The 26,052-nt window shown below is 37.4% G+C and overlaps 1 protein-coding gene across 1 annotated transcript in view; it reads left to right on the top strand.

The window, feature by feature from the left end:
• The window catches only part of LOC120516160 (aryl hydrocarbon receptor-like), a 193,868-nt gene extending 170,236 nt beyond the window's left edge, over nt 1-23,632 (top strand). Inside the window, exon 11 of the mRNA XM_039737635.1 lies at nt 20,460-23,632. Within this exon, the coding sequence (XP_039593569.1) occupies nt 20,460-20,609 (150 nt within the window). The 3' untranslated portion in view covers nt 20,610-23,632. The remainder of the gene's footprint in view (nt 1-20,459) is intronic.
• Nucleotides 23,633-26,052: the final 2,420 nt, after the last annotated feature.

The raw sequence follows: 26,052 nt of genomic DNA, 5'->3' as shown, positions 1-26,052 counted from the left end.
TCTGCCACAGATGTTAAACTGTCCAGCTTTATTCCTACAATAGAGCCTGCCTTCCTCACAAGTTTGTCCAGGTGTGAGGCGTCCTTCTTCTTTATGCTGCCTCTCCAGCCCACCACCGCGTAGAAGAGGGCAATCGCCACAACCGCCTGGTAGACCATCTGCAGCATCTTATTCTTATTGCAGATGTTGAAGGATGCCAACCTTCTAAGGAAGTATAGTCGGCTCTGACCTTTCTTACACAGAGCATCAGTATTGGAAGTCCAGTCCAATTTATCATCCAGCTGCACTCCCAGGTATTTATAGGTTTGTACCCTCTGCTGACAGTCTCCTCTGATGATCATGGGGTCCATGAGGGGCCTGGGCCTCCTAAAATCCATCACCAGTTCCATGGTCTTGCTGGTGTTCAGGTGTAAGTGGTTTGAGTCGCACCATTTAACAAAGTCCTTGATTAGTTTCCTCTAATCCTCCTCCTGCCCACTCCTGATGCAGCCCACAATAGCAGTGTCATCAGCGAACTTTTGCACGTGACAGGACTCTGAGTCATATTGGAAGTCTGATGTATATAGATTGAACAGGACCGGAGAAAGTGCTGTCCCTGTATTGCTGAACACAATGTCAGACCTGCAGTTCCCAAGACGCACATATTGAGGTCTGTCTGTAAGATAGTCCACAATTCATGCCACAAGGTGTGAGTCTACTCCCATCTCAGTCAGCTTGTCTCTAAGGAGCAAAGGTTGGATGGTGTTGAAGGCGCTAAAGAAGTCCAGAAACATAATTCTTACAACACCACTGCCTCTGTCCAAGTGGGAGAGGGATCGGTGTAAGATATAGATGATGGCATCCTCCACTCCCACCTTCTCCTGGTATGCGAACTGCAGAGGGCGTGGCGGACCTGTGGCCTCAGGTGGTGAAGCAGCAGCCGCTCCATGGTCTTCATCACATGTGACGTCAGAGCAACAGGCCGGAAGTCATTCCGCTCACTAGGACATTATACCTTTGGGACTGGGGTGATACAAGATGTTTTCCAAAGCCTTGGGACTCTCCCCTGTTCCAGGCTCAGGTTGAAGATGCGCTGTAGAGGACTCCCCAGTTCCAACACACAGGCCTTCAGCACTCGTGGCGATACTCCATCTGGACCCGCTGCTTTGCTGGCACGAAGTCTTCTCAGCTCTCTGCTCACATGGGCTGGTATCAGCAGAAGGATGGTTGGAGGATGCAGTACTCCGAGGTGAGAGTGGGTTAGGGTGGTCAAACCTGTTAAAGAAGCTGTTCATTTCGTTTGCTCTCTCCACCTTTCTGTCGATGGTGACACCCTGCTTTGAGCTGCACCCAGAGATGATCTTCATCCCATCCCACACTTCCTTCATGCTGTTATTCTGCAACTTCTGCTCAAGCTTTCTCCTGTACTGCTCCTTCGCTGCCCTGAACTGGACTCAGAGTTTCTCCTGCACACGCTTGAGCTCATGCTGATCACCCACTTTAAAAGCTCTTTTCTTCTGGTTCAAAAGGCCCTTGATGTCACTTGTAATCCATGGTTTGTTGTTAGCATAGCAGCGTACTATTCTTACTGGAACTGCAAACAACAACAGCAGCAACAACATTTATTTATATAGCACATTTTCATACAAAAAAGTAGCTCAAAGTGCTTTACATAATGAAGAAAAATAAAAGACAAAACAAGAAATTAAAATAAGACAACATTAGTTAACATAGAAAAAAAGTAAGGTCCGATGGCCAGGGAGGACAGAAAAAACAAAAAAAAAAAAAAATTCCAGATGGCTGGAGAAAAAAATAAAATCAGCAGGGGTTCCAGGCCACAAGACCGCCCAGTCCCCTCTGGGCATTCTACCTTACATAAATGAAATAGTCCTCATTGTATTTAGGATTCTCACGGACGGACTTGATGATGATGGTGGTCATGCAGACTTCTGGCTTTTAATTCATCACTGTTGGAACATCATGGTGCTTTGAGTATATGGTGGTGGCCACCACCAAAAGGACACCGGAAAAAGAAACAGAAGAGAGAGTAGGGATTAGTACAGATTTTAGAGCCACCATAAATAGTTATTATAATGAATTGGATATGCAGAGTATCAGGATTAAATTACAGTGAAGTTATGAGAAGGCCATGTTAAAATGTGTTTTCAGCAGTTTTTTTTGAAGTGCTCCACTGTATTAGCCTGGCGAATTCCTATTGGCAGGCTATTCCAGATTTTAGGTGCATAACAGCAGAAGGCCGCTTCACCACTTCTTTTAAGTTTTGCTCTTGGAATTCTAAGGAGACACTCATTTGAGGATCTGAGGTTACAATTTGTAATATAAGATATCAGACATTCCGATATATAAGATGGGGCAAGATTATTTAAGGCTTTATAAACCATAAGCAGAATTTTAGAGTCAATTCTGAATGACACAGGTAACCAGTGTAGTGACATCAAAACTGGAGAAATATGCTCGGATTTTCTTTTCCTAGTTAGGATTCTAGCAGCTGCATTCTGCACTAGTTGCAAACGATTTATGTCTTTTTGGGGTATTCCTGAGAGGATTGCGTTACAGTAATCTAGACTGAAAACAAACGCGTGAACTAATTTCTCAGCATCTTTCAGTGATATAAGAGGTCTAACTTTTACTATGTTTCTTAAGTGAAAAAATGCTGTCCTAGTGATCTGATTAATATGCGATTTAAAATTCAGATTACAGTCAACAGTTACCCCTAAGCGTTTTACCTCCATCTTGACTTTTAATCCTAATGTATCCAGTTTATTTTTAATAGCCTCATTGTATCCGTTATTGCCAATCACTAAGATTTCAGTTTTCTCTTTATTTAGCTTGAGAAAGTTACTATTCATCCATTCAAAAATACAAGTAAGACATTGTGTTTGTGAATCAAGAGACTCGGGGTCATCAGGTGCTATTGATAAATACAGCTGTGTGTCATCAGCATAGCTGTGGTAACTCAGGTTATGCCTTGAGATAATCTGACCTAACAGAAGCATGTAGATTGAGAAGAGCAGTGGACCCAGGATAGAGCCTTGTGGAACACCATATAGGATATCATGTGTCTTTGAGTTGTAATTCTCACAACTATCAAAGAAATTTGAAAATTGCAAAGTCCAATTTAGTACACATTCTTCATGTGATATATTTTGAAAGAATCACTAACATCTCACTTGTGTTTCCACTTGATTATAGTCACTTTAGGTTTTTGCAATTCTGAAGCTTTACATGACCAGATTCATCAGGCATACCACAGCGGTTTGGTTTTTCAGTGCTGTATGCAACAGTTTCACTATCTGCATTAATGTCCAACTCGCAGTGTCATCACTATTACTTGATTTAACTAATGGTTCTTTTTCAGTTTGTTTTAAAACTGGCTTGATATTTTTTCATTTACACCCCATTGTGTGTTTTTTTTTTTTTTAACGCTCCACCCCTTTGATGAATATTGATAAGTTAACATAGAGTGGCAAAATGCATATAAATATTCATGATTTTTGCAGCATTATGTTCTTTTATCCACTAAATTGCTGCAAAATACTGACCCAAGTGCTGTTCAGGGTTAACAATACAATCCCTGAAGCGTACGAAAAAACTCGTAATTTGGGGCCACCTTAAATTCCTTTGCACCTCTCCATTATTGTCTTTTGTTTTGTAAATGTGTTGATCAGTACAAGTAGCAAGCAGCCTGCTATTCCATCTTCCCACTGCCGTAGCTCAACTCAGGCAAAAGTTCCCCCAGCTCGTCTGTTTATCTCGGTGTGAGGTGCCTGGAGTTGTATAGGGTAAATAATATATCATTCTTTGAAGCACATGTATTTCATGTGTGTTCCATGTCTACAACAGTCTATGTAAATGTAGGATGACAGGAAATGTGAGGTAAGAAATGGTGAACATATACCTAAAACAGAAACTTTTTTCATGTTATAGTACTAATGACAAAATTTTCATATGAAGTGTATAACGTGTCAAAACTGAAGTCCAAATATCAAATAAACACTTTCACAAAAGGTACACATATAACAAAACAAGTGCACTTTTATTCAAGTACTAGCAAAATACCTGCGCTTCACAGCGGTGAAGTACTGCCTTAAAATTTTTATTAAGAAGAAAATTAAACCTTTTTAAACTGAGGGAAAATATACCAAGAATTATTTGTTAAGGATCTCTTTGTATACCACATTGTCAGTATGGCCCTCCGGTTGTAATATGACCAAGCTGTGTGCTGAGCTTACTCTTGAGCATGCAACGTACAGTTGGCCATGTGAACAGTAATCTTGTTTCAAAACTCACAGCTTGGATTGCTGCTGTCATAATCGGTTTGAGTTTCATGGTTTGTTTCAATTACGTTAGTATTTGCAGGACTTGTGTTGAAGTGACATTCGGCATCTGTCAAGCATTGTAAGCATACAACCGGTTTCATCGATAACTTCACATCCAGCTTTTGAGAGTTTAAACATTCATAAACATGAAAGTGTCCACTACTGAAATCGTCACCTGTGAATCTAAGATGTTTAAGAGGCATTGGCGGTTGTCCAAAGGTGTAAAATATTTGGCCATTTCGGTACACTTGAAAGCGACAACCGAACAATTCAGCAGCAGCCATCAACTCACATGCAGAACCATAGGTGAAGGGCTTAAGCATTTCACTCTTATAGTGCTCCTGTGTAGTATAATTATCTCCTGTACCATCATCAGTCCACACCTTGAACCTGTCCCAGTCATTCAATACATAAGACACAATGTTCCTCCAGATATCAAGAGTGAGCCTGATATGGCCGTGCAATATGTAACAAAGAGAATGGAAAAGGCAGGTGCCATCTCTGGGCATGGAAACCACTCGGTAAGTGACAGTTCTTTGATCGATGGTAATCACCTCGATAGACATGTTAATGGGGGTACGGTTGGAATGATAAAGGAAATGGGTACCTGAACAATGTAAAGTAAGTCTGCTGTAAGATATGAGCCTGCCAAATTTCAGCCTTCTACCTACACGGGAAGTTGGAGAATTAGTGACAATATGGCGGCCGACAGTGACATCATACGACTGAAATAAGTACGTACATTGGTTTTGGTTAGGGCAGGGAAACCACCTACCAAATTTCGTAAAGATGGGGCCATAAATAAGAAAGTTCAAAATGGCGAACGTTGTCAACTGTTATGACCGTTACACGCAGAATTTCAAAATGAAACCTGCTTAATTTTTGTAAGTAAACTGTAAGGAATGAGCCTGCCAAATTTTAGCCTTCTACCTACACGGGAATTTGGAGAATTAGTGTCGTTGGAAAGGTTAATATGGCGGCCGACAGTGGTGTCATCCCACCGAAATAAGTCCGTACATCGGTTTCAGTTAGCACAGGGAAGCCGCCTACCAAATTTCGTGAAGATGGGGCTATAAATAAGAAAACTCAACATGGCGGACTTTGTCGACCGTTACATGTAGAATTTGGAAATGAAACCTGCTTAACTTTTGTAAGTAAGCTGTAAGGAATAAGCCTGCCAAATTTCAGCCTTCTACCTACACGGGAAGTTGGAGAATTAGTGAGTGAGTCAGTGAGGGCTTTGCCTTTTATTAGTATAGATACAGATGACCTTTGAAATTCATAGGGATTACATTCCTAGAGCACTTGTGAATTGTGAAAAACCGCGAATTTTGCATGTGGTCAAACAAAATGCCCTAAAAATAAGAATGTTAAGTTAAACCTGTATACTGTACGGTACTGTACTGCTATGTCCCCCATAGTGCAAGAATGTAAAATACCAAAGTTACCCCTATACAGTCATGGCCAAAATTATTGTCACCCCTGGAATTTCCCCAGAAAATGCACCATTTCCCCAAGAAAATTGTTGCAATTACAAATGTTTTGGTATACACGTTTATTTCCTTTATGTACATTGGAACAACATAAAAAAAAGCCAAATCTGACATCATGTCACACAGAACTCCAAAAATGGGCCGGACAAAATTATTGGCACCTTTTCAAAATTGTGGGTAAATCGTTTTATTTCAAGCATATGCTCGTTTGAACTCACCTGTGGCAAGAAACTCAAGAAATCTCAAGGCTACATACAAGTCCATCTCCAGAGATCTTCATGTTCCTTTGTCTACTGTGTGCAACGTAATCAAGAAGTTTACAACACATTGCACTGTAGCTAATCTCCCTGGACATGGACGGCAGAAAAAAATTGATTAAAGACTGCAACGAAGGATAGTCCGAATGGTGGATAAACAGCCCCAATCAAATTCAAAACATATTCAAGCTGTTCTGCATACTCAGGGTGCAACAGTGTCAGCTCGAACTATCCGTTGACATCTGAACGAAATGAAATGCTATGGCAGGAGAGCCAGGAGGACCCCACTGCTGACACAGAAACATAAAAAAGCCAGACTGGAGTTTGCCAAAATGTACTTGAGGAAGCCAAAATCTTTCTGGACGAACATCTTGTGGACAGAGGAGACCAAGGTAGAGCTTTTTGGTAAAGCTCATCATTCTACTGTTTATAGAAAACGGAATGAGGCCTACGAAGAAAAGAACACAGTACCTACAGTCAAACATGGTGGAGGTTCTAAGATGTTTTGGGGATGTTTTGCTGCCTCTGGCACTGGATGCCTTGACTGTGTGCAAGGCATCATGAAATCTGAAGACTACCAAAAGATATTGGGACGCAGTGTAGGGCCCAGTGTCAAAAAGCTGAGTCTGCGTCAGAGGTCATGGGTGTTCCAGCAGGATAATGACCCCAAACATACCTTTAAAAGCACCCAGAAATGGTTGAAGACAAAGCACTGGAGAGTTCTGAAGTAGCCAGCATTGAGTCCGGATCTAAATCCGATTGAACACTTATGGAGAGATCTCAAAATTGATGTTGGGAGAAGGTGCCCTTCAAATCTGAGAGACCTGGAGCAGTTTGCAAAAGAATAGTGGTTGGAAATTCCAGTTGAGAGGTGTAACAAGCTTGTTGATTGTTATAGGAAGCGCTTGATTTCAGTTATTTTTTTCCAAAGAGCGTGCAACCAAATATTAAGTTGAGGGTGCCAATAATTTTGTCCAGCCCTGTTTTTGAGTTTTGTGTGAAATGTCAGATTGGGCTTTTTTCTCTGTTTTATTGTGTTGTTCCAATGCACATAAAGGAAATAAACGTGTATACCAAAACATTTGTAGTTGCAACAATTTTCTGGGAGAAATGGTGCATTTTCTGGGAAAATTCCAGGGGTTCCGATAATTTCGGTCATGACTGTATGTACTGTAATTCATGCAAGCACGTTTTCTTTGGTATGCGCTATCGCTAAATAGTGTAAATATGTAATAATTTAATGTAATAAAGATACAGTAAAATGTACAAGTATTCACCGATAATGAATGATTTTGATTTAAGAAGATGATGATGAATTAGCTCTGCAGTACGATGAAGGTATGTAATGAAGATAATGACTGCACAGCAAAGCAGAGGATTTATAGCTCCTCAGGTGGATCAGGTGGCATAACTTTTTAGTTCCTGGATCAAATCCAGTAGTTCAACCTTCTCCTGGACTGTCTTAAACTTCTTCTGGCACTTATGGTGCTTTTCCACTGCATAGTACGGCACAGCACGGTTCAGTACAGCTCACCTTGGTTCGGCTCGGTTTGCGTTTCGACTGCAGTTTAGTACCGCTTTAGAGTGGGCGGATTATTCACGTGTCGCTATAGTTGCGCCGCTACTGCCGCCGTGACATCATCGTAAACACGCCACAAGCGACCTCTGAAAAACTTTTTCATTCCGCGTCGCCCCATCCAGCTCTCGCTGGATCCGCTCCTCGGCTACCAACAAGAGGAACGTCTGTACTTCCTCAATAGACCGCGAAACAGCCATTTTGGTTAAAACAAAATGGTGCGTCCGAACCTTCGCTGGCTGTGCTAAAAATCTAGCGGGTCTGTTGTGTCTCGTGTCGCAAGTTCAGTGACACTGTAATGACGATTTTCTCCGGCCAAACAGTGACCAGCAGAGTTTACACGTCACGTTTTGGTAACGGTTCCGGCGCGCTTGGAACCTCGGCTGAGGTGGTACTAAAAAAAGGACCAGGTACCAGGTACTGTTCCCAGTGGAAAACCCCCCAAAAGTGAGCTGAACTGAACCGTGTCGTGCCGTACTATGCAGTGGAAAAGCGCCATTAGATTCATTGCTAGAAGCCTTAGAAGGTGCTGGGCGTTTGCACGGCATGTTAGAGCTTTAAGAAGAACAAAACGAAAAACATGAGAACACTTAGCGAAACACACAAGATAGCTAAATACAGTAAACTGTTATGATGCGGGAATGAGGGGCTGCATCTGCCAGAGATGCGTCACATGGCAGCAGCCAGTCAGCAGCTAGGAGAAATGAATAACACTCTTGTATTGGCTACATTAACCATCCCAAGCTGCGTTGTCCTCTACAGTTGCTTTGTGTTCTCTCAACAGTACAGTATTGCCACAAAAAAAGCCAAAAAAAATTGCGGAAGATATTTTCGGTTTCCACTAACAATAACTAGTTAGGTTCTAAGGAAAAATCTGCGAATGACTGTGGCCGCGAACTCTGAACCACAACTTCGGGGGGGTCTACTGTATAACCGAAGAAAAAAAAATCGGGTTAGGGTACGACATTAACATGACTGCTTGAGTGGTAAGAACTGCTGACTCATAATCAAGAGGTCCCGGTTTTGATTCCAGGTGCTACCCAGTATTACCATTTTGAGTAGTGAGCTGCTGTTATTGTTACTATTATAGAATAAAAACATACATTTGATTTGAGCCTGTAACAGCCGGTGTAAATTTATGGTACAGTACTTGTAAAGGTTAGCGTTTTTTTTGTTCAGTTTTATTCTCTCAGTCATATTCATGCTTCCCCCAATCTGACACTACTGTTTTCAAAAAAACACAAATTTTCTCATTACTACTACAACATGAAAACAGTTTCTGTTTTAGGTATATGTTCAATATTTCTTGCCTCGCATTTCGTATCATCCAACTGTACATTTACCCAGATTGTTGTAGACATGGAATACACAAGACAGGCATGTGTTCCAAATAACGATATATTATTTACCATATACAATTCCAGGCACCTCACACCAAGATAAACAGACTTGAGCTGGGAGAACTTTTTGAACTGAATTGAGATGTGGTGATGGTGGGATGGAATAGCAGGCTGCTTCTTCTGATCGTCACATTTACAAAACAAAAGATGCTAATGGAGTGGTGCGAAGGAATTTAAGGTGTCCCGGGATTACGAGTTTTTTCGTAGGCTTCAGGGATTCTAGTGTTAACACTGCACATTTGAACAGTGCAGCTGTCCTCAAGAGACACTTGTGTTAAAACATATCTACACATATTTCTGCGCCTAAGAGAGACTCTGGATTAATGCTAAGGAGGTTAATATTTAATATTTAAAGTTTTATGAAGACTAGCTTTCAATGCATCATTTCAATCTGTAAATATGTTAATTTAATAAGGAATTAACTAATATGAACTTTGATCTCAGTCCCACCCTTGCCTAGTCTTTCAATTATACTCAAAATTAGATACTTTTATACACCCACTAAATATAGAGTACATTTACTGTTTAAACCCTTGATGTATATTTTTTTTTAAATCTCTGCACACTGTATAAACTCTTAACGACTGAAATTTAACCAATATTATGTTAGTTTGAAAAGGTTGTGATAATCCAAAGTAACTACAGGGCCAGTAAGTTAACGTGCATCACAGGTAAATCAATGGAAGTAATTATTTTTAAAAAATCATGCAGAAGATATCCAGAATAGTTGTAAATCAAATAGTCATAATGGGTTCAGATGGGGAAGATTCTGTTTCACTAATATGCTGTAATTTTGTGAGGAAGAAACAAAGACATGCAATAAGAGAGGTGCATTAGTATTATTTGTCTTCATTTTTCAGTGAGCTTTTGAAAATTAGGTGATGATAAAAGTGATTTGAAACTAAAAAGCACATCTAGAAACTTAGAACTTATAGGCCAACAGGATTTTAGTTTATAAAGTCATACAAAAGAGCTACTACCACCCATGAAATGTGCATTCTTTTTGAAATATGTGGACATATCAAGATGAATATTTAATTTAATGTCGGCTTACACTGAAGATAGTACAATGATGAATAAAGCCAGTGACAAAACCCGGTCCTGGGATTGGGGCCCAAGGATTGTAGTCTGTTGGTGTCGTCAATCCACCATTGTCACTGTATCGGTGGAAAAACAAATCTAAAGTGTCTTATCCACAAAGCAAAATGTACTCAATCCCACTTTACATATATGGCTCCTCAATAACGCTTGTAGAGATGCGGGTTGTAGTGCCGATGTAGCTCCTGTTTCACTCATCTAATGTGCAAGAGTAAATAAATATTTGCAAAAGTGAAAGTGATGACAATGAGAATTAACAACTCAATTACATTAACAACTACATTTAATATACTATTACTTGATGGTGACCACTTTGTGAAAAAACCTCATCAGTGGTGTGTTCGAGATTTCCTTAACTTCCTCTGCAGAGGCAGTTACTCTTTTTTCATCAGTTCTAATGTCAAAGCATAAGGCCTTCTTAATAATCATCTCTTACAGTGGTAACATTGGTGCGACACAGTAACCCTGGACCATTATAGTGGGTGCCATCGCTCCAAGTTTTATTATGTATGTTCACAGCACATGCAGAGGTAGTATCAGTTTGAAGCATGCAGACAAGTATGAGACAATGTGCCCACCCTTTAACACACAAACCCTTCTTGCTAGTTATAACAAAATTCAGGTTCCACAGTATTATTGTTCATGTCTATCAGTTTTCTATCTACTGTTAGTGTCCTGCCATTGTTCCACCCAGTATAACAGGCAGAATATGGAATGGACACCAGATATTACCTTCTGCAGTAGTTGCCACATGAAAGACAGCTTGACACATTGATCCTTCACACATAAATGTGGTTGGATGCAACCATCAGTTTGATGGTAATGTTATTTTTTTTTTTTTCAATGTTGGAAATCCTTTAATCCCCAACCAGTCTTAAAATGTAAATAATGCTATATAGCAGTAATCTGCTTGAAGTAAGTAGCAAATTCTATATCTATGGCCCATTGTCCCTTCAGATCAGCATAGGTTTATGGATGTGGTGAGAGAGGACATGCAAGTGATGGGTGTAACAGAACAAGATACAGAGGAATGAAAGATATGGAAGAAGATGATCCACTGTGGCAACTCTTAACAGGAGCAGCCGAAAGAAGTAGAAGAAGTGATGGCAGTGTGGTACTTATAAATTAAACGGCGATATCCCTCGCCAGTGATACGGTGGTATTGTCAATCAGTAATCCCTTAGGCGAAATACACTTATCTTAAGTTTAATGTCAGCTTACACGGTAGGTAGTACAAAGACGAATGAGGCCAGTGACGAAACCCTGTCCCTGAGTGGGAGACCAAAGATTGGAGTCTGTCGATGTCATCAATCCAAGTGTGTAAGGCATTCTCAAGATCAGGGGGTAACGTCATCCATCCATTCATTGGCTTCAAGGTGTGCTGGGCCGTTTTCTAAGGCTTTTTTTTCCAGGTTCAGGGCCCCCTCAGACAAACATACGAGTCTATACAAGGCTACAATACTCTCTAGACAAGGACACAAGTTTGTGCTGACTTAACATACATAGAAAATAGCACATGGTTACATCATCCCACAGTCTTGACTGAAAAGTTTCCATTTGTCCTAGTCCATCTTTTTGTTATATTGCTTTCATGGCAGTTCTTTGTATCAGCTTGCTTTCTTAATCTGTCTATGAGTTCGCTGTACCGCATGGTTCATAATATGAGTTAAAATCATGTTTTTTTAGATATATTTGCACAGATCAAAATCAGGATCTTCATTACATCACAATACTATTGGGTCATTTGAAATGTACTGTGCACATAAGACATCCCTCAAACATCGCACAGCTGAAAGATTCTGCAGGAAAGAGTAGGAAAATCTTCCACGTGATGTAAGAGACTTACAGAAAATGCCTACTTCAGATTGTTTCTGGCACAGCAGGTTATACCAGCTATTACAACCAAGGGTGTACTTACATTGTACTTACGTACATTTATATGCTACTTACATAAAAGCCTGATCGAATGTTATTTACCCATTTACCGTCGTCATGATTTGACTTTACCTCTGTTATAGCGCGTCAATGTGAAAACAGCAGTGTCAAATGCGGGTGGGGGTGAGGGGGTAGTTCGGATCATGAACGCAGCTGAGAAAATAAAACTGAATAAAAAAAAATAATAAACCTAACCTTTATGAGTATCATAAATTACACCGGCTGTTACAGACTGGAATCAAATGTATGTTTTTGTTCTAAAATAGTAAGAATACGAGCAGCTCACTTCTCAAAACGGACTCCTCCGGGATCGAACCCGTGAAGCTTTGATTAACAGTCAACAGCTGATACCGTTACGCCACCGAAGCTGTCGTAGCAACTGCATGTCAATGTCGCACCCTAACGTGGGTTGTTTTTCTGCAGTTATATTTTTGAATGAAAGTGCATTTGTTCTGTTATATTTGTACCTTTTGTGAAAGTGTTTCTTTGATATTTGGAATTCAGGCTTCACACATTATACACTTCATGTCTAAATTTGTCAATTATTACTAAAACATGAAAAACGTTTCTGTTTTAACGATGTTGTGACTGTGCATAGCTCGTTGTAGACATGGAACACACATGAAATGCAAGTGTTCCAAATAATGATATAGTATTTATAAAAGGTGTCCTTTTGCTTGACGTCTCACTCTACAACTCTAAGCAACTGACATGCAGGTAAACAGACTTGAGCTGAGAAAACTGTGTGGGGTGGGGTATGTGATGGCAGGCTGTTTGCTGCTTATCAACACATTTAAAGGATAAAAGACGCTGACGGAGAGGTGTGAAGCGTTTTAAGATGGGACGGATCTACAAGTTTTTTCGTAGGCTGTGGTAATTCTAGTGTTAAGTTGTATAATGAACTATTGAGACCTCACATAGAGTATTGTGTCTGAAGGAGAGGCTGATTCTGGAACTAAGAAGTATGAGGAGTGAATGAATGGGTTGAACCTTTTCAGTTTAAGCAAACAGATTCAGAAGTGAAATGGTTGAAGTATTTTAAATTATGACAGGAATTAGTACAGTGGATTCCAACTGTTATTTTATAATGATTTCTACAAGAACACAGGAATTGGTTGAAATTTGTCAAGGGCAGATTTCACTCGGCTGTTTGAAGTATTTCTCTATGCTCAGAGCCACAGGCAGACACAAATAAGTTACAAAAAATAATGTGGAGAATAAGACTTTATGGACTTTTAACTCTCAACTTGATGTTATTATGGGCAATCTAGGTGAATAGGATGGACAAGCTTATTGAGCTGAATGGCCTCTTCTCATCACATTTGCTCTGATTGATGATTCTGCATTTGCCCTGTGAAAGTGACTGTACAGTAAGTCGCTTTTGTGTGTAAGCTTTGTGACTGACCCACAGTCTAAAAATATAATAAGCAGATTAGAGAAATGAGTGGATAGTCTAGTATATGATTTTATACTTTAGAACAGTAAAGAATAGTTTTCTCATATTAAATGGTAAGGATTGTTTATAATGTACAGTAAGTAGACACCCACAATTTAATTTATACAGAGATATTTTTCCTGCTTTTTTAATCTATGCCTTTTTTTTACAGTAACTGGAGATTATCTCCATATTATGTACCCAATGAAAAATATAAATGTACAGTTTCATCTCATAGATAAAAGGGTTGTGGTTACCAGTAGGTAACCCCATTTATTGACATTTTTGGCAAAGGAATTTAAAAAACTGGTTGTAATGATGTAACCATTAGGCACACCGATGCAAGTGTTTCCATAGTCTCATCTGGACCAATTCCATGTGGGAAAAACGGTTGCCCTTAACACTAGAATCCCAGAAGCCAACAAAAAAAAAGTCATAATGCCAGACCACCTTAAATTCCCTCACATCTTGTCAAGTAGTGTGTTTGTTTTGCAAATGTGTCAATCAGCACTAGCAGCAGGCAGCCTGCTCACTCATCCTTCACCGTGGTACCTGAAGTCTGCTTATCTGGGAGTTAGGTGTCTGGAATTTTACAGGGTAAACAATATATCGTTATTTGGGATACATACAGGTATATTTCAAGTGTGAACCATGTCTACAACGATCTGGGTAAATATAGGATGACAGGAAATGTGAGGCAAGAAATGTTGAACATATAACTAAAAGAGAAACTTTTTTCATGGTATAGTAATAATGACAAAATGCTGACGTGAAGTGTATGTGTGAAGACTGAAGTCCAAATATCAAGCACTTTCACAAAAGGTTTAACAAAAAAGTGTGCTTTTATTCAAGAATATAAACAAAGGAAAAGAAATCATTCAATTTACATGTTATGGTCAATGAGTAAAAACCCCAGCCCAAATATCAATTGACAGAAAGCCCACATGTCTGCTTGGCTAGTGTAGAGGTAAGAATTGCTGCTTTGTAATCAAGAGGTTGTGGATTCAAGCCTGGACTCTACCCATTTTGAATAGTGAGCTGCTATTATAATTACTATTATATACTGTATCGGCCTGAATTTAACGCGGCCCCCAATTTTTTATGAAGATTTTAGAAAAAATAAATTATAATTTAACGCGATCCATTCATTTTTCATAATAGAATTCAATGAGAATAAAACTCAATCAGATAATCATTTATTTAATAGGTAATATGACAAGTTACATTCATGTCAATAAAATTAAGTAGTAATGTAGAACAAAATTAATAGTGTTAGGTAAGTTACAAGATACCTAAGTGAAAGAAAAATTAAAAAGGAAATATTTATTCAGAATCAGAACTGTTTTTTATAATCAGAACTCTTTGTTGTTGCATCGTTATCTTCAGTATGCTCGTTCACGCTTTCAGTCTCCCACAAAATGTCATCTTCAGTCCCATTTAAATTATTGGAAATGCAGCATTTCTTGAAACCTTTAACTATCGATTCAGGTTCGATCTTCTGCCAGGTGGTCACAATCCATTTTCCTAAAAGTGAGACTGAGGGTTTTTTTATTTTTACTGTAGGTGTTAATGGGTGATTGCCCACTAATAACCAATTGTTGTATTCTTTTCTTAAGTTATCTTTAAACAGTTTATTAACCATCACATCCAAGACTTGCAGCTGGGATGTCATACCACCCGATATTATTACAAGATCGGAATTCAATGTTTCAATTTTTTCCTTAACACCTGACATGAGGTGGCCTCGAAATGCATCAAGGACTAGCATGGAGCGAGTGTTTCTCAGAGAACCAGACCGTTTTCCCCATATTACATTCAACCAGTCTAATAACAATTTCTCTGTCATCCAACCTGTTTCTTGGACCCGAAAAATGATTCCGTAGACACTTGATGCAGCTTTTCTTTGGCAATTGTTTTACGTTTCAATATAACGTAAGGTCGAAGTTTTTGTCCATCAGCAGTAATAGCAAGCATAACAGTAATTCTGGACTTTTCATAACCAATTGACTTCAATAAGACTGATTTTTCACCTTTCTTATTTACCGTATGGTTGGAAGGCATGTCAAAATAGACAGGTGTTTGGTCTGCATTTCCGATATTTCCAAGATTGTAGTTGTGCTTTTTGCGTAATGTTATAATATGCCGCTGAAAATTCAACAATTTTTCACTAAAGTTGCCATGAAGTTTTTGTGCGTGAGTTGTCCGCCGTCGTAGTGATAAACCGTTCCGTTTTATCATTCTTTTACACCAACCCATACTTGCTTTAAAGTCCTTTTTAGGCATGTTTAAATTAGCAGCCTCTTCTAACACTTTAAATTTTATAACTTCACGGGATATTGGGAATCCTTCATTTCGCTTTTCTATTACGACGTTACCACTCGCTGCTCAACTTCTTTAAACCTTCCTATTTTGGGTCCACTAAAAGATTTTCTTGAGGAATTTGCATTCATATATTTCGTTAAATCTTTTCTCCAGAGACGGACATTTACTTCTGGAACTCCTTGTTTCCTTGAAGGTCTCATGTTGTTTGTTCTCTCTGCCTCGTTTGCAACCATAATCTTGAACTTCATATCGTAGGTTCTCCTGGTACCTTTATTTATTTGTCTCTTTGATGAGCCTTTTTTCTCAACACTACTATTATAACTCGCGCTCATTTTTTATGGGCAATAAAGAACTCGCCGCTAGAGCAAACATACAAATTACTACTATAACAGTTGCGAGAGACGTGGACTACACTTACCTGTGAATCATAGACACAATAGCCACTTGCTGGCATACACCGGACGCGCGCCTGAATCAAAATGCTCGAAACCAGCGATTCTACCGGAGCTAGAAACTCTTGGGCAGTCTCATGTACTCGAACCGATCCGAACTATACCGAACGTGGCACGTGCGACCAACACGTAGGTCGGTCGGAGGCATAGGTGTACTAATAAGAAGAGTTGTTACATTGAATTGCTTAGTCCTCGAATTTAACGCGAGTCCACTTTTGAACGGGAAATATTTAGTCAAAAAAGGTTGCGTTGTATTCAGGTCAATACAGTAATAAAAACAGACATTTGATTTTAGTCTGTAACACACTGTGTAAATGTTTTCTACCTGTAAAAGATATTGCTGAAGGGATATAAGCAGACACACAAACGCTTGTGAATCATGTCTTCTTGGTATCTTGTTGTCAGTTGAATTTTGTGTTGTTCAGTTTTATTCTTGAATAAAGCCACACTTGTTTCATTATACCTTTGCAAAAGTGTTTATTTTATATTCAGTAACCACTTTAATGACATGAAATCTGTCTCTGCCTCTGCCTTTCTAGCACCTTCACACACACATCCATTAATGAAAACGTTATGAACATGACTTGCCATTTGAGCTTTTTTTTTTCCTCAGTCTTGCCCAGTCTCCACGTAATGGTACAGAGGATGCAGAGACTTTGTCTTTTTGGGTGCATATACCATCAGCATGGCACTGCCAGATCTAAACGTTAGTGTGGACAATTGCTTGTGTACTGAAATGACTTGAGCTGCAGGTGGAAGTTCCTGTCCCACTTTATTTGTGGTGCCGAGCAGAGTTATGTTGTGGTGCAGCAGTCTATTAGCCAGCAAAAGCAATGTGAAGAAGTTGTCTGTTGTTACAGTTCTGCCTTTTTCTAGAAAGTGCTTTATGATCGTAGTCTCGGAAAGGCTTTCTCCTGTGGGACGACTTGGGTCTTTTCCTAAAAAAGGAGTGTCATTGCACGTGTAGTTTGTCTCCAGATATGCTGCAATCCAAAACTTTACGCCAAATTTGTCAGGCTTGGTTGATATATATTACAAGAAAGGACAACGGACTTTTTTTGGAAACAGTTGCTTATTAACAGTAACATGTTGCCCTGGATTGTAACTCAACCCAGTTCTCAACAATACTCTGCACAGGTGTCTTTGTTGTCAAAGTGCAAATGTCCAATGATAGTCTGATAGCGGTCAAGGGGCATCATATCTTTGATTGCCTATACAACAAATAGTTCTGACCAGGCATTAACCACAGCACCAAATGTGGTCATCACTGCTCTTATGAAAAGAATGGAGATAAAACCATCAACTCCGAGAGGGAGAGGAACATTTGTTGTACCACGTAAACATGAATGAGAGAACAAAACTGAATAACAAAAAAAAAGCGAACTTGTACAAGTAACAAAAAGTTAAACCGGGTGCTACAGACTCAAATTAAATGTATGGTTTTATTATACTGTATAATATTAATAGTACTAATAAAAGCAAGCTCATTACTACAAATGGGGAGAACCTGAGCTTGAACCCACAACCTCTTTAAAATGAGGCAGCACTTCTTAACCTCTACACCAGCCAAGCAGGCATGTCTAGTTTGCGTCAATTGATATTTGGGCTTCAGTTTTTAACTTATTGACAGCATCATGTAAATTGGATGAGTTTTTTTTCTTTGGTTATATTCTAGAATAAAAGCACACTTGCTTTGTTTTACTTTTTGTGAAACTGTGTATTTGATACTTGGGCTTCAGTCTTCACACATTATACATTTCACGTCAGTATTTTGTCATCTATACTAATAAAAGGCAAAGCCTTCGCTGACTCACTCATCACTAATTCTCCAACTTCCCATGTAGGTAGAAGGCTGAAATTTGGCAGGCTCATTCCTTATAGGTTACTTACAAAAGTTAAGCAGGTTTCATTTTGAAATTCTATGCATAATGGTCATAACTGAATCCTACTTATGTACATATATACGTCCATAGCCTGCAGCTCAGTCGCCGTGTGATGCAGCGTTACGTCCTCCCCCATCCCCACGCCTCCCACGTAGTTGGCTGCCTGCCTATATTGCGTCCCCCATCCCCACGCCTCCCACGTAATTGGCTGCCTGCCCATATAAGGCCGTCCGTCACTGCGGTCTCTTCATTCCCTTCCTTGCTTCGCCACGGTATTCATGTCTTCCTGCTGATAACTGCAGCCTTTTTATTTAATCTAAAGCTTCTCCGCTGTTTTATTGTTTGTTTATTATGATTATAGTTATTGTGTAGGTATATTAGACTTAGTTTACTGTTCAGGTACCCATTACCTTTACCGTTCCAACCGTACCACATTAACATATCTATCGAGGTGATCGCCATCGATCAAAGAACTGTCACTTACCGAAACTCAAACCGATTATGACAGCAGCAATCCAAGCTGTGAGAAAACAGTAAAAAGGAGGCATGTCAGACGTTGTGATACATTTTCTGATGCAGCTAGACGGAAACAACTTTTTGACACTGTCGCTAAATACTCGCAGGAAAATCCACAAGTTCATAGACACGCTGCCGCTAAATACTCGCAGGCAAATCCACAAGTTCATAGAGACGCTGTCGCTAAATACTCACAGGCAATTCCACAAGTTCATAGACACGCTGTTGCTAAATACTCGCAGGCAGATCCACAACTTAAAAACGGGAATGCCTGTTAAACATCTTAGATTCACGAGTACTGATTTGGGTAGTGAACACTTCAATGAATGAAACCTGTTATCTTTACAATGGTTGACAAACATGGAATGTAACTTGAACACAACACGTCCTCCAAATACGAACCTGATTGAAAGAAATAATGATAATCAAATCCTTGATGACAGCAACACTTATAACAGTGACAAAACAATCACATTGATAATCATGTTACCTTATTTTTAAAATGTTTCCTTTTCTTTTTCATAACTTCTTTAACACACTACTTCTCCGCTGCAAAGCGTGGGTATTTTACTAGTTATTACTATAACATAAAAAAGTTTGTTTTAGTTATGTGTTCATCATTTCTTGCCTCACATTTGATTTCATCCTACATATACCCAGATCATTGTAGACACGGAATACACAAGATATGAATGTATTCCAAATAACGATATATATTATTTACCCTATACAATTGCAGACACCTCACACCCAGATAAACAGACTTGAGCTGGGAGAACGTTGTATCTGACTTCGTCGGTATTAGGGTGGTCGTTGGGGGGTGAGGGGTTGCAGGGTGGTTGCTGCTTGTGCTGATTGACACATATGCAAAACAAACACACTGATGAAGAGGTGCGAAGGAATTTAAAGTGGCCCAGCATTATGACTTTTTTGTAGGCTTCAGGGATTCTAGTGTTAAAGAGTGGGAAATGGCAGAGGGAAACCTCACATTTCTATGTCTGTCTCACATTTAGCACATAGTGCTGTCTAGAATCCAACCATGTGTTATATCTTATTAAATTGTTGTGTTAACTGATAGTTATTAACTGTAATTAGTAATTTACAGCAGCTTCAGTATTCTGAACTTCTCCATCATGTGATTACATTCAGTACATATGATTGTCTGAACTGTACTATGTTTTGAGTGACATTATCCTCTTCCCTCTAAACCCTATTGTTGTTGCAGGGAGGATTTTTTTCAGCCCCACTAGCATGTTTGGTCTAGTCCATTCATTTTTTCTTTACCTTTTTAGAGAAACATTTGTAGTAACTGGTGGGGAAACAAGGAATCTGTTTTCTTTTTACAGAGCAATTGTTATCATTATAATTGTTTATTTATTTTGTATACATAATATTATCCTTAAACCTCTGAACATGCTTGCATTAAAAATGCACACATTTGCATTTTATGTGGGACATGCATTAGTGTGTTTTTGTTTCCTTGGCTGGTTAGCATAAGTAACCTTGATATAAGTGCGGTAGTTTCAAAAACCTTATTTATATTGTGTAGCTGAATCATTTATCCAGAGTAACTTGTAAATAATATGTACATAGTGGTATAGCTGCTATAAAATTCTCCAACTGTCCCATTGGAAGGTTAATTAAATTAATTAAGTTTTAGAGGTTGAAAGGAAAATCTAAAGTGATTCTAATGTAAATCATGTAAAAATAATAACACTCAAAAGCCTATCCTTTTAATGTATTTGTTTTTATTACTCCTTTTTGTATTTTCAGTTTCAGAATGGAATTGAAGGTCAGAATAATGAGATTTACTCAAAATCCTTTGGCATATTGGACGGCAGCGTTCCACCTCAGCCACTTAACCATCATCACCAGATTGATGGGAGATCTTATCCAGATGCAACATCCAGTGGATACTTATAATTTAGAAATATCCCAGTCTCTGACAGGGTTTGACGTTTGCTGCTTCTGGGGATCAGCTTATTGTGAGAAGGTTGCATAAAAGCAAATAAGTTGATATTCCAAAGATAGGAGATTGCAGGTGGTGTGCACTGTGCAGGATTTCAATCCATTATTTCTTATTTTGCTTTCTTGCACTGTGAGTGCATATCTTGTCATTATGTTTTGCTTTATATGTTATTTTAAGAAAATATTTTTTGTTTTGTACATTTTTTTATTATTTTTAAGTGTTGTTATTGAATGTTTGTTCTTTTACCTTTATACATTTTCTTTTGTTGAATTTTAGAACATGAGAAACATGTTTTATCAAATGAGTTTAAATATTGCACTAAGTTAAAAAATCTGACCCTCAGTAATTGTTATGCACTATAAATTCACCCACTTTTTAGGTTACTGTAATAAAGCAAAAACATTTTTCCTCTATGTGCCATTTTTTTATAATAAGAAAAGTAGGTTTTAATTTTTCACAATGAGACACAAGCACTTACTTTTACCACTAACAGCATCATTGATTTATATCTTAAAATCTGAGTACATTAAAATGACTATAAAATGATAATGTGATGTTCAACATCCCGTGAACATTTTTTTGCTTCATCCTCTTACTCTTGTAGGTATTGCTGCAAATAAATATGGCTACAGTTCTTTTAGCAGTATTCTTAGCAATTTTTATACTACATTTCTCTTAACTATCACAGCAATATTATAAGCATAAAATATATTTTCACTTTTCAAAGGCAATATTAATGGATTTGTTTCAGGGTCCTTTAACAGGTCCCTTATGTTCATTTTGTAGAACATTGGGTATCAGAGTGGCATCTTAACAATGTAGAGTGATGTTTTTTGTCTTTTTTATTTTGCATAGGTGTTGTCTTTGTTTTGTGTCATTTATGCATAATGCATAATGATAATGTATTTTTTTATCTTTTGATTTGATTTTTATGCTGTTCTAAACAGCTAATTCTATGCAACTATATTAGTGCTTTGGTTAAGAAAGCACTTACTACACCGTTTAAAATAAACGTTTAAATAATCTTTTAGTGTGTCTGCTTTTACAAAAATTAATAGCAAGCAGAATAATTGTGAGTGTAATTACTGCAAATTAAATAACTTCAAAAGTTTTAGCACTTTTTTCTTAAAAAATCAATTGTACCTTTGCTATTGCACTCTTACTAGAAAAGTAAAGTAACAATAATCTATTAACTAAGATTTTTAATTAAGTAAGCCTCCCTTACCATTTATGGTTGTTGAAAGGCATTGGTTTATTCTGTACATTTAGAAAATGTAACTCATAATTGTTTTGTTCTTTCAATTTCAACACTTAGTTGTATTTATTATGCAATTTTAATTATCATTTTACTCTTTTTTCATAGATTTAATCACAATGCTTTGTCTGCCACAAAATGTTTTATGTCATTGTCCATTTTCAATTGTTTTGTTTTGTGTAAAATATAATTTATATGTAATTATCTTTTTGTTTTGGGAAAACAGTGTTTTTTCTCAATATAAATGCATTTAAGTAAAGCTCTTGTAAACTCGGTTGTAGCATAAAATACATGTAAGTATTTTTAAATACACATTGCTTTGTTTGATTTGCCTGTTTAATATGATTAGTCAAATTGTATTAGTAAAAATGTAATTTCCCCTATACCCTGATAACCAACTGTATTGGATGATATGAAAAGAATTTGTGTTGTATTGTTGTTGGAGAGGGACTGGTGTTTATGGACAGATTTAATATTACCATGTGCAGTCATGGTAAGCAGGATATTAACATCATATGTGTTTTCACAAAAATGGTTATTTTCTTCATAGGACTGGAAAATTGAGCTTTCAGTTTAATTGAAGCCTATTATTTATGGCTTGCACATCTGTTTGTTTTGTCTACATTCAGAGAAAGATATCCTTTGCTGTGAACCTTGTCAGTAGTGCTAGGAGGTATTGTGTATGTTTGTGCAGAAGACATCAATAAGATATTTGAATGTGCACAATAAGGTTTTCTTATTTTAATGTGTTTCAAAATTATAGAAAAACCAAGGCAGAGGCACAGATTTTATTTATTTCAGCTGCCTGTAGACAGATATCTTTTAAGGTACATTGGCTGATCCATACACTTCAAACTTTATTTTTACACAAAATCTTTTAAAAAGAGTGTATATTCAATTATATTTTTATTTTAGGGAAATGTACAACTATTATTGCAACTCATGTAGCAAAAGAAATAGGCATTTAGATTTGTTTTCAGTCCCAAAGAATTATGGTTGCTTTTCTTTGGGTTCTGCTATTCTTTATCCTTTACGTATATTTTAATTGTTAAAGGACTAAAGACAATCATTCCCACACCTGCTTTAGAGTTAGGAAGAAAATCTAAATGCAGTTTGTTTAGGGTGATATATATACTATAAAAGAATATATTTTAAATAACCTAATAAAATAGAACTATTAACCAAAAAGGTTCTAAAGGATATCTTTAAAAAAAAAAAAGCAATTGCTTTGGATAATCAGACTTTCTAAGCCAAATACCTATTGTGTGTATCACAAAGTGCCAAGTAATCAGTGCTGCAATTCTTGTTGTTTTAATAGCTCATCTTGTACTGTAAACATACAGACAAGTTTTCTGTTTATGTTTTTTTTTCTTTTTCTTTTTTGCAATAGTTGAGCCTGTTTAGAACACATTACATATTTAAATATGTATTTTAAAGCACTGTTGATAATGTTAACGTTCGTCTAGTGTCTGAAGTGCATGAGCTTACATTAATTTTGCTCTCCCTGTTGTAAAGTAAACTTAGTGTACACAGTGTTACTGCAATGACATGTTTTCTATTTTTTTTTTTTTACCTTTTTGTTTTGCTTAAGACTTATATATAAATATACTTTCAGTCACTGATTATCAGTGCTTTACACATTATGCCCAATTCTTTTGTGGTATCACCTTCAGTGAAATGTGTAAAATATAATATATTGTAATAAATCATCACTGAATGTAACATTGTTTGTCTGTTATTGCAGTGAATAATGCAGGTGGTATTGCTTGGACCACACTTTTAATTTGGGGTTGGAGTTCTTCTAGGTAGAGATTGCGTGTTGTATTTTTTTCTTCAAATCCTCCTGTGTGAGTTTGAGTTTGCATTTGCATTATGCACATCTGTTTTTAAAAAGAAATAAATTGGACAGTTATGGTTTACCCAACTCATTTTTTAAAATTTACTCACATAGCCATTGTTTTCACAATTGTGTATGTTTTGTCTTTTTATTAATCGCTGACTGCTTATGTAGGAAAAGAAATAAGCAATTTAAATATTGTATCTGGGCATTGGTGTTTTTACCTCCATTATAATGATCATTTATTTGAATTATACAATATAATCAAGCATAATTTGATGTAATTTTTGTTTTCAAGAAAGTTTTGGAAAAAAAAACAGAATTGTTCATTAAAATAAAACATGTCTTTTGAAATATCAATTACTGCCACTTTATATAAACACTTTGGATTACTGGTTCTCATTTTTAGTTTTTATAGATCTGATACTTGTGAAGAGCATATTTTAGTAATGATAACGCTAACATTAATGGGAAGTTATCTGAAAGTGCGTTTGAGGATACCAGTGAATACTGAATTTGCTTGGCATGCATAAAATATGGAATTATTCTATATATTTCAGGATAGAGAAAAAAACATTATTCTTTTAGAGTATTGAAATAAGTTAATATAGCAGTGCTCTTCAAGTGGCAATTATCTTTGGGTTATAAGGCACGGAAAACACAAGTTCAGAGAGAGAGAATCAAATGCAATGCAATTAGACTCAAGTTTAAAGTCAAAGTTGCACACTGTCTAGGAGCATCATCCTTACAGTCCAAGCTGTTCAGCTGTTTTCAGGGCTTTTTGGAGATAGATTGCAATTCCATTACTGCTGAGGTGGTAAGCAACAAATGAAAAGAAAAGGTAGTGGGATGTTGGATAACAGTACTCTGTGTCAAGTACTATCTCCTAGTGAGGCCTCAAGTGGAAAGCTGTATACAGTTACAGTTCCTATATTACAAAAAATATTTAACACTGCTAGAGAAGATGGAAAAAAGTGACTAGACTTATTTCAGCATCACAGGGTATGAGCAATAGAGAAAGACTCCCAACATTTAAATCTTTTTAGTTCAAGTAAGCAGGGGTGAGGAGGAAGTGTGATGATAATAATAATGACTCTAGAAAGGGACTCATGCTGTCTCCTTCAGCCTCATTCTTGCCTATACATTTACTTTACTGGCTCTGCCCTGTAACTTTAAGAGCCAATATTATAATCAGCGTTTTTTTTTTTTTGTTTTATATATATTGCAGTTTCCAACAGCTGTAGCCTGCATTCATTTTGTTTAGAAAGAACAATGCAGTCAGACTGGCAATGTTCAGAACACACTTAAGTTAAATAAAAAGTCGGCTATTTAAAATTCAAGAACGTGAAACAAGAGAAAAGACTAAATACACATAAAACAAGAGTTAATGGTATACCTAAATAAGAAGTGTTGGGTAACATAGATAATACGTACAGCTAAAGTCTTGCCTGAGGCTGTTACCAAAACCTGTTACCCCCATTGAATCTATAATGGAAAACGTGATTTGAAAGAATTGATTCATGAATAACTTATGTAAGAACTTCGTCAAAGCGATGCTTCCAGCTATTCCTTTTAATTAGTAGCCTCCTCCTTAGCGTTACATTTTTTCTTGAAAAAACATGTAAAAAGCATTACATTTTTTGGCTTGAAAAATGACACATTTATTAAATATTATCTTTCTCCTGTAAAACATGCAAAATACTGAATCAGAAGTGTAGAAAGTATAATAATGATATAAATAATAAAAATAATGCTAATACCATATATACTATCAAAATGTGTAGTTTGTGCGGTATATCTTGTAGCACGGCGAGATACAGAAATGCACAAGGCTAGTAGAAGTAGTTTCTGCACCGCTGCATGAGTAACACTCCCTTGTCACTTACACAAGACACACCTATATCGTTTCCCAAGCAATACTCGGCACTAACGCTGTTGGCATTTTTACAACCTGAGTAATTCTCGGGTCTAACTCTTAAGTAAGATATGTCTGTACAGGTGCCCAAGTGATGTTTGGGACTAATGCTTTTAGCACTGTTTTTAAAGCCCAAGTGATGCTTGAGTCTAACGCTAAGGAGGTAATAACTATTACTGACAGAACAGAACACAGTCATCTTCCTTCAGTAAAACATGCAGTCAATACAGTAATATGTACATTGTATTAAAAAAAAATTTCCATCAAACTGAAAACTTAATTCTGCCTCCAACCAAATTTTGAGATTATGATGAGTGTGCCATCTAATGTAGCTCCTCTAATATATTAAGACAAGTTTTAGCAGAGACCTGCTACTCTTATTTTAGAATA

This window comes from Polypterus senegalus, chromosome 15 (assembly GCF_016835505.1).
Source record: "Polypterus senegalus isolate Bchr_013 chromosome 15, ASM1683550v1, whole genome shotgun sequence".
Lineage (NCBI taxonomy): Eukaryota > Metazoa > Chordata > Cladistia > Polypteriformes > Polypteridae > Polypterus > Polypterus senegalus.
Note: the sequence above shows the minus strand (reverse complement) of the source record. Positions and strands in the feature narration are given on the sequence as shown.